Source organism: Ascidia mentula, chromosome 3 (assembly GCF_947561715.1).
Source record: "Ascidia mentula chromosome 3, kaAscMent1.1, whole genome shotgun sequence".
NCBI lineage: Eukaryota > Metazoa > Chordata > Ascidiacea > Phlebobranchia > Ascidiidae > Ascidia > Ascidia mentula.
In genome coordinates, this window is record NC_138568.1 from 4,744,794 (window position 1) to 4,754,690 (window position 9,897).

The window sequence follows — 9,897 nt, forward strand, 5'->3', positions numbered from 1 at the left end:
GCAAATAAATCAAAAATCGTATACAAAAATGCATTTTGTTTTCTCATTTCTTGGTTTTAAACAAGCAATAACATATCTTTCTCTCCATAAAGCGGTGTACAAGTTAACGTAGGTGAGGTGGCCAAAAAACAACTGAATGGATTTGTAAAGCACCGGCATAAGATGATTGCAAGAGGATTGAATAGACGCAAGAAGATTGTTTACAGTTGAAGATTTGACGTAAAGGGTGAGCAGATATTCGTCGAACTCGTGGAATCCAGAGACACCAGTTATGCTACTGAAAAGCTGTGGTTTTGTGTTGGTTATATTTTTGATGAATTTGGCGAAAGAGTTGGAAGCAAAGTTGGCTTGTCAGATACGAACAGGAAGCGCTGCAATTGGAAACGGTTAGTGTATAAGGCTCCCCTATATACGTTGATATTTATTGATATTTATTTATTTTGTTCTATTTTGTTATATATTTCAAACAGGTATACATTTTCGTAAGTAAGTGTCCATTAACTTTAATCAGCTGATGGCAACATTAAGATTCATTCGATTTACTAAATTTATCTGAGAAGTATTTTTTCAACATTCGCAGGTTAAAAAACCCTGATTAGGATGGCGTAGGTCGTTTATCGAGCAGAAACTTTCGTGTCGTATTTTGACTGATCGTTTTTTTTGTTATTTTCAACCACGCATCATACATATGAGCAAAACCATGCCATAGCAAATTTGACGTTTTTGTAGGCACGACGAAACTGACGCCTGGTCCAGGTACAAGTCCGGGTCCGAGGATCGCAAGAAGTGCGGCGCCCGCCACGCACTGTTGCGGAAGTCGACCGTTTAATGCAGATGCAAGTGTTTGTTGCTTGGGCCGCGTTTTGAGACAGAATCTCAGGAAATGTTGCTTAGATGGAACGAACGTTCCCGTGGCAAGCCGATGGTAAGAAGTAAAGTCGTTGTACGTATTCTTCGCTAAATTGCACCTAATCATGGAGGTTTAAAATTTGTATATTCATTTTGGCTCCACGAGCATTTCGCTTTTGAAAGTAAAAATACTAAATAACGTCTTTAGCAAACTTTATGTTATTCGTTCGATCGAACGCTTTATTTGGAGTCGCATCAGAATAGATACGTGGTGTGTAACATACTCCGCTAAACGAGCCCGGTTTAAGCTTGGTGAATACACGTATAAAGTTCACAAGGTTCTTTATCTTTAACAAATGGTAATAAGAACCACAGTCCTTATCCCTACGATCTGCTGTCCCAAGGTCGTAAGATTTTGACGGTTTGACAGGGTAGAAAGCTCGTGCTTTTTTCGATGTATAGTCCCGTCATATGAATATCAAAGCAAAAAGAAATAAACCATTACAAATTTGCCTGACAACATTATTTGCAATTGATTCCAAGTCTTGCATCTTGATATGAATACGTTTCAAAACAGTGATGCCTGAATATATCGCCTTGTGTCACACAGAGCCAAGTCTGTAGAACCTTGAACGGGTGCTCAGTAATACCACTTTGGCCATTGGTTGAATTACGTGCGAAAATCGTCCACCTTAAGTAACGGGTGCGATGTGAGGCAAATGGAAACGGAAACGCTTCTCAACTATTGTTGCGATAATACGAGGTTACCCTTTTTATGGCGCCTGCCTAGTGCTTGCCAACCAAACCACAACCTCCAATTTCGTCACCGCAAATTGCAGTCATTATATCAACAGGGTGTTGTTTGGTTGAAGTGCCTCTAAGTGTGCGTACAAATGTATATAGATGGTTGTTTCGGCGAACAATGCCTATATTTCAAGAAATTGACAATTGTTTTTTGCCAACATTATGAAGTTGCGAGCTTATCCTCACAAACAATACAAAATACTTACATGCTGTAGGTTGTTCATTCGCCATGTATTGACAACACAGCGTTTCCTAAAGCATATTACATTTCTGGCAGTAAATATCAACCAACTACAGGGATTAGAATCATTCGCATTGCTGACTTTTAAGTTTACCGCAAGAGCTAATCGAGATCGTATCGATTGGCTTTAGGCGATTCTTCTTTTGAGCAAGAACTTGACACCCGGTCATGGATCAATGCGATCAGTTTACCCCAAATCGCCCGTAATCGCAACCGTCAACCGCATTCCCTTACAAGTCACACCTGCAATTAGGTTTTCATTCAGTTTCTGACCTAATTCCAAACACTTCTGTTTAGATATAATTTCTGGATTGTTAATGGAGCTTGATATTTTTCGATATGATTTGTTGCATGTCTGTTAGCAATTGGTATTTTGCCAGTATATATTTTCCAAGTTTTGTTCCAAACAAAAGATGTTTTTTCCTCATTACCGCAATACATTCGCTCTGTTTGATTTTATACATAATGTTGATTACATGTTACACTTTATGCTATAGTTTGTGCTACCCTACGTCACATTGGATCATGGAGCAGATCGACCGTCTTTCGTTACTCGAAACAAACTTAGGGAGTTTAATTGAGGAACTCCACGACCGAGAATTCACAGCGAGAAGGTAAATACCAGGTTTTCCACCTAAGCTTTCATTTAACTAAAACCCACTGCTGTTAACAATAAGTGTTTCCCACGGTCATTTTAATTTAGGGAAGTTCTGGAGAAACAGAAAGTAATTGCCGCGTTGGATGCACGCGCAAATAAACTTTTTCAATCCTTTCTTCGCCTGTTGGGAATCGACAGAAATAAAGCGCCACGAGAAGTCGACGACATTATCGAAACAGTGAGTGACAATTATGTTCAAAATATTGGAATACGTTTCAAACCGAGTTGGTCACAGGACGTAGAAATGTCCCCGTATCTTCCACAACGATACACAACTTGCAGCTAATCTGCAAAGTGCTGTTGTTTAAAGTAGTGTTTTACACACTGAGGTACTGTCTACAATGAAAGCATTTTATTTTATCGAGTTTCCGGGAACACGCAACATACATATGCGTAATAAACGTTAATGCTGGGCTGCTGGTAGCGAGAGATACTTTTTAAAAGAGGTGGAGTCTGAGTCAAATTCCTTTATATTTACTGGAATTTGACCTGCAGGTTGCTATTAATTTACATATTTCCTGTTTTAATAGTCTGTTCTTCTGGCACATTAAAACGTGTTGTTTTTTTTCTTGGTGTTGGTGCTTGTACCATTACCCAAAAGGAAGCCTAGATAAATAGCAGGTGAAACGCTACGCTTTAATGTGCCAGAAGATCAGACTATTAAAATATAATATGCCTAGCAGCAACAGCAACATTATATTTATATATTTCCACACAAAATTTGACATTTCTTTAGGACTCGTTTTCAGTCCTGTGGTAATCGGTGATAATTTAATGTTCTTTTTGTTTTAAGATAAGGTTTCTCAACACAAATGAACAGAATACGGATGCGGCCAGAAAGAACGCCCGCAACTTAGAGGAGAGCGAGCAGAGAATCCTGGATGTAACCACTGACAACGTGCCAGGGAGGGAGGAAGAGTCGGAAGGAGGCATCCCTGACAGATTGAGGAGAATTAGGCGGGAAATCGAGAGGTTGCGAATGGCTGCCGCTAGAGCCGAAGAGGTTTCAAATCAGGTGAATAATTGATGATCAGGGTTTTACAGCAACTACATTTTAAAGGGATTTTATCTTTAAGAAACTATTGGCCATACCTTTAAAGTGAGTGGGTCGGCAACGTTGAAGGTGGAAGATGGCGCTTAACTTTATTGTTCGGCATAGAAATAGTGAACCTCACTGTGTAGCTTATTGTCCAGGTTAAAGGCAGCTTTTCCGTGGCAACCGATAGAAATAGAATCTAAAAGATAGAATGGCCAAGCACTAGAGTATTAGCCGGACTCAATATACGTGTTTAGCGAAACATTTGATCTGTCTTTCAATTATATTACTTTTATTGCTAAGGCATCGCTAATATCGTCCCTAAACGCATTACAATTTTAAGGCAAACGAAGGCATAGATGAGGCTGTTCCCGACTCGAGCAACCAACGCCTCCGGGAAATCATCTTGGAACGGGACCTCATTCTCAAGAACCTCACAAAAGAAAACAGACTTCTTCGCTACCTCCGAGATCGTCTCCTCATTGTCCAACGCTTGAAGATGATCGCGGAAGCGGATCGCGATCTTGCGATCAACCTCCGCGGTATGATGGACCTCCTCCTAGACGAGGTGATCCACATGGAGGTGGCACGTGAAGAGGAGTTTGGAGAAATAATGAAGCGAAAGAGAAGAGATGCTTCTTTCTCGGATAAAAGGACTCGGCGATCTTTAGTAAATGATCCAAATGCAGGTGCGGCTGATAGTAATTGCAACTTCACCCCATGGGATAGCTACGTGGAATCCCTGAATCGTAGGAGAAACCTAGTGCTTCAGGACTTGAACGATTTGCTCGCTGTCGTGGATGGAGATGAATCTCCTCCTGTGAGTCTTCCTCGTAGCACGAGAGCCGAGAGAAGCTTTTTTGCTCCTAGGTTGCTTCAATCACTGGGAGGTAATCCGGGTCCGAGGATCGAGTTTCGTGAGCGCAGGGATTTGGCGTTGGAAGCTTACGACAGAGTAAAGCACTTGAGTTTGGACAACATTCTCGAAGAAACGGGGCGCTTCCGCGAAAGCGCTTTTTCATGGTTGGAAAAGATGTCTTTCGACAACCGGGCTACTAGTGGGAATGCAATTGCGGAGAAATTTCTGTCACTCATTAAAAAAGCGAAGCCACATTGATTTGAATTTAGAATTTGAAATTAGGTGAAGTTTTGTTTGGTACAGGGTAGGAATTTTAAACGTGTTGAATCGAACCCGCGTTTGATTTTCGTTTACTTTGCAGAAGAATTCTATATCGAAGCAAATATGCCATGATGATCAGTTAGCTGCAGACAGTGCACACTGTCTAGACCTATGTTCCTAAATACTAGAGAATAATTTCGTTGGCACACTTCACAATTTGTGTTTTCGTCTTGTTTTTAACATAGCAACGCAACACGGTAATATAAGGTTAACTTTACAAACGAAATGTATCTGCGTTTCTCCTTTAAAGCTGACGCTGGTGATCGAAAAGTACATGGCATGTGTCAAGACGTAGCATCCAAGCATATGTCATCTTATAAGGAAGTGGTGTGGCACCAACGTTTTCCTGGGACGGTTTAATGCTCATACCAACGACATACTTTGGTGTTTCTTATTTCTATGCAAAATACAGGCTGGCTTAACGCCAAGAATGCAAATACTTGGTTGTTTTTTATGTACATTGTTGTGTAACTCAGGACGGAGCAGTAATAGGTGGTTCGGCACAAGTAGTACCTTAGTACATAGGCTACCAGCAGATAATAACTAAACATTAACTACTTGATAAAACGCATGTAACATGGCATTAATAGAACAGAAATCATCAATCAAACATCTTTCAGTGCAGCTCACGCCAGCCGCGTGCAAATGAATGTTCGTGCCGCGTATTTTTTTTTCAACTTATGCCAATTTGTGTGACGTAACAATCACAAGGTCTGCGTGACGGTCGAAACCTAATTAGCAACTAGACTTTATGGGTAGATAAAATCGGTTTACGTTTGAATAGAAAACTTCACTCTTTGTTTAAACTGGCGCTAACAGCTTCGCGTGCTATTGTTATTGGTTTGTTAGTAAACGTTTCATTGACCTCATTTCCTTTAGAGACGAAAGTTGGCGCCTTTGCACTTTTTTCCTTCTGCACTCAACCGTTCAGTAAGTGGTTATGCACTGCAGGCAGTTTTACTGCTGTGGCAACGCTGTCGCGGTAGTCTTAGTTGAGCAGGATTAAATGTATTGGTTCGGAGTTCAGTTTTAGTGATACAACTATTGGGCTGTAGCATTCTTGATGCAAGTTGTATGTGGGTTTATTTACACCTATTTATGTTCAGCTCAAATTGTACGACACACACACATCTACTTGAGTGCTGACAATAGTATTGTAGTTGACGTGATGCAGTGCTTGTCTTTGCCTGTGCGTTGAAATACGGTACTTGACCAAGGTTTCACAAGATGTTTTACCGGTATTAGGACGTGTAGCTCCAGGCGAAAAAAATGGATCAGCAGTTTGTGTATCGGACTTTAACCATAGCCGACATGGACGAGGCAAAAAAATTTGTCTACGAGAATTACTCGAAAGAACTTCCGCTGGGCAAGATATTTCGCGTCAAAGAGGAGGACATTGGGCGAAGGAATTTGGAGCAAACGGAGCGGATGATCAAGAGTGGAACATCTTTTGGGTGTTTCCTTAAAGCCACTGGGGAACTAGTGGCAATAACACAGTGCTGCGTGCTAACCGAAGGGGAGCCAGCGGCGAAACTCGAATGCGAAGGTAGCTATACGCCTGAACTAGCAGCCATGGTCCGTTTCTGTGATTGGATTATGGATGATTTGTTCACCGAGCTCAAAGCCGACAGGCTGTTCCTACACAGCTGCGGAGCTGTGGCTAAAGGATATAAACGTCACAAGCTTTTGGATGGGATGGCGCCATTAACATACGATACTGCTTTAAGACATGGCTGCGGATATGAAATATCCCTTTCAGGCAATGCGTATTCTATAAAAAGTGTACGTCACAAAACTAAGCATGTATCATTCACGCGAAAAATCGCTTACTCAGACTACGTGGACCCGAAAACCGGGAAAAAGCCGGATTTGGAACTAAATCCAGTGCACACACACGCTATCATTGCGTACAGAAGCGTGACAAACGGACAATGGTTGTCCAGTAAGCTCTAGTCATTGTTGATTCGAACTTGTTCACGTGTTGGCAATTACATCAAAATGTAAGTCAGTCAAATCCAAAGCAAATAGTATCCTAGTGATGCAAGGGTGTAGCGGTTTGTATGTGTCTTTTAACTGTCTCAGTTTCTCATTGTCAAATCCACTTGAATACACATAATCATTTTGTGGTCTTCAAATTTTCTGAAGAAAGTGGATTTAGATGTTGGTATAGATAGCGGTCTCTGTCTTTCTATAGGATATATGCCATTTCACCCTTTGTTACTCTATATTAACTTTATGGTGTTTTTAAAGTTGCATTGTCAAATAAACTTCATGTCAACTCTCTGCAACCGGAACAAAACACCACAAATGGTCTTTTTTCTCATTGGTGCAAAAATCTAACACTTCAGGTTCAGTGAACTAATAACAAAGAGCAGGTATACTTGTCACAAAATTTGAAAGGGATCGATCCGGTTTTCCCTTCAAGTCGCAAACGTGACCGAAAAAATGGCCACACAGTTGGTAGCGTAAGCAAAAGATCGCGAAATCAATTTTGAGATGCTAATGAATACAGTGTTTGGTCGAACTCTTGTGTAATTTTATAATCCGTGCATCCAGCACAGTTCAGACGTTTCGCTTTTGACGCCTTGCATTGACAAGTCCTGAAACTCCCACGGTATAACGTCCATTCACGTACGGTTCATGTTGTGTACGTCACGCTTTCGCACAGAGCTCGGATTGTGTGGAAGGATCGCCTTGTTAGCGCTTGCTGCTTCTACCCAGTCTCATATCTCTCTCCCGGTGAAACTGGCGCATGTCTGTGCGCTCGAGAAACTGCACCTTTTCCACATATCTGTTAAAAGAAAGGTGTTAGTAAAATCACTTTGAGGTGTAGCTTGTTTTAATCCTTAATTTTTGTAGTATGGACGGGTGTTATTGTCTCCATTGTTGTGCAATGCAACAGAAAACAAAACATATTAACCCCTCTTTTCCTTTCTTGTAACTTTCCAACTCGTCATCAATCCCCTCTTCGGTTTTGTAATTGTCCCAATCAAGTTTGGATTTCTCCTACAGAAAACCAACATACAATTTTAAATGACAAATATGGAATTTTTTGGGATCAGTAGCATGACCAATTGAACATGATACAAATAACCGTTCCAGTCAGTGATTTCACTCCCACCCCATTTTGTGGAAAAATGTTAATTCTTTTGAAGTGTGTTACAATTTATTGCAAATAACTCACCAGGGTACTCAACTTTGGTTTCTTTCCCAGTTTGCCTAGAACGCTTCCTATTCCACCGCCCGGTCTTTTCTTTAGAAACCCGACTGAATTTTGTCTGAAATAAAACCGTAACACTTTGCACTTCATTCAAATTCTTTAAAAACAGTTTTCCTACTGTTTGCACATCGAAGAAGCCTGCTGTTTTAAGTGTGTTTGTGCTTCTTTAGATTCCCTCTTTACTTCTTTTGTAACTCTGAACAAATTAGTAAATGAATTTAAAGTGTGTTGGTAAAAACAAATCATACAGCTGGAGGACACTCACGTGACATCTTCTCCAGCGAAATCATACACTTTTGTGATTGTGACAGTATCTTTAGTGGCTCCTTTACCAAGTGTTTCAACCTTCTTAGATTCAGGTTTAGACTTTTCTGAACAACCATTTGTAGTTTTCTGCAAACTTTTAGCATCTTCAGTCACTGAATTGGTCTTGTCGGATTCTGGTGTGTTTGGCACAGCCTTGTCTGCTTTGAAACTCTCCCATATTTTGTCAGCTTCTTTTACCTTTATTGGATCCTCCTCACTGTATATATAAAGAATATTTTTTGACGAATGAAATGAAACAATTTCTTAACAGACCAAGTGCTACGAGCTATTTTACAGGTATACTAGGTGGCAAAAAAAACAGAATTAACTTCCACTTACGCAACAATAGTATTGCTTGCATTGGCTTCAGTTTCACCATCACTGTTATCACCTTCACTAGCTTCCCCTGTAAGTCAAAAATGTGATGATTTTGATAAGGGTAGGCAATCAGGATCATATCACCAATATTCAGAGAATCAAATCCCACACAGTTTAAAAAATTAACTACAAATTATGTGAAATTTTGAACCTATAACAACACTATATTATTTATCTCCTAATGTTACACCGGAGAAGGCCATAAGAAGGCGGCAATTAAATGAAGACGTTATCAAAAATAAAACAAAAAGTCAGACTGAAGCACGCAGAGAGCACGAAATAAATTAAAAATAAGCATTTAACCTTCTGGAACATAATCTTCATCTTCTTCTGAAGAATAGTCTTCCTCGTTAGAAGACATTTTGGGGAAAACGCAATATGAGGTATTAACAAGAGAATAAGTCAACAAAACCAATTAAAGGTCTTACCTTAAAAAACACTGCTTTACTTTTCTACAATAAAATGCACTGCAGAGGCCATTGAATTCTTTCTGGAGTATATTAACATAACCAACCAGGGTACAACGATGGTGGGCAGCATCTGTAACTAAAGTGTAGTATGGATTTTCCGCATTGTTAAATATAACAATAATCTTTACATTTTATAATATTAATTTTAGTACAACTTTCTGAAAATCCATGTTCCGATCTGTGATGATGTTAGCATGTTGAAAAGTATGTGTTTGCTGCGTCATAATGACTATGCGAAATACTGTTTACCTTTTGTCGTGGGGGTCACGTTGTCTTCCAAAAGTTTGGAAAATTAACTTTGTCTTGCAGCCAACGTTCTTTACTTGCCAAATAGCACTTAAAGTTAAGATGTCGGAAACGAAAACAAAAGAAAAATGCAGTATGGAGGGGGTTCAATTCAAGAAGAAGCCAGTGGGACCCGACGGAAAACCTTTGAAACCCTGTTGCGTGTGTTTAGAAACCAAAGGCCAAAGAGATGAATGGTTAGTCAGTTTGCTGTTGCTGCTGAGTTTGTAAAGTTTAACTTCTTGTTTTGTTATTTTGTTTAGCATAATCAACAAGGGCCAAGAACACTGCGGGGATTTTATTGAAGCCCACAAACGGTGCTTGAGGGATTTGGGTTTCAACATTTGAAATTAGCTGCCTTTCAATTAACTTTTTTAAAGTTTATATGTGTTGGTGAGGTCACATCCAGTTTTTTTGATAACATTTTAGGTTCACTGTGCGTTATGATTTCTCCACTGGTGCCTAGGATA

General features: G+C 40.0%; 3 protein-coding genes across 3 annotated transcripts; 2 read left to right on the forward strand and 1 right to left on the reverse strand.

The window, feature by feature from the left end:
* Window positions 1-104: 104 nt before the first annotated feature.
* Window positions 105-4,949, forward strand: LOC145895126 (uncharacterized). The gene is made up of 6 exons (XM_082983886.1): window positions 105-386; window positions 730-925; window positions 2,392-2,508; window positions 2,598-2,730; window positions 3,346-3,567; window positions 3,932-4,949. The coding sequence occupies exons 1-6, from the start codon at window positions 272-274 to the stop codon at window positions 4,703-4,705; spliced, it is 1,557 nt and encodes a 518-aa protein (XP_082840012.1). The 5' UTR covers window positions 105-271; the 3' UTR covers window positions 4,706-4,949.
* Window positions 4,950-5,880: 931 nt separating this feature from the next.
* LOC145894433 (uncharacterized) lies at window positions 5,881-6,909 on the forward strand. The gene has a single exon (XM_082983025.1). It carries the CDS (start codon window positions 6,038-6,040, stop codon window positions 6,719-6,721), a length of 684 nt encoding a protein of 227 aa, XP_082839151.1. The 5' UTR covers window positions 5,881-6,037; the 3' UTR covers window positions 6,722-6,909.
* Window positions 6,910-7,083: 174 nt separating this feature from the next.
* On the reverse strand, window positions 7,084-9,135 carry LOC145894432 (heterochromatin-stabilizing protein CFDP1-like). Its single transcript, XM_082983024.1, has 7 exons — window positions 8,976-9,135; window positions 8,634-8,700; window positions 8,254-8,511; window positions 8,107-8,184; window positions 7,953-8,046; window positions 7,689-7,774; window positions 7,084-7,559 (listed from the first exon to the last, which is right to left on the reverse strand). Exons 1-7 carry the CDS (start codon window positions 9,031-9,033, stop codon window positions 7,466-7,468), a joined length of 735 nt encoding a protein of 244 aa, XP_082839150.1. The 5' UTR covers window positions 9,034-9,135; the 3' UTR covers window positions 7,084-7,465.
* Between the last annotated feature and the right edge of the window lie 762 nt (window positions 9,136-9,897).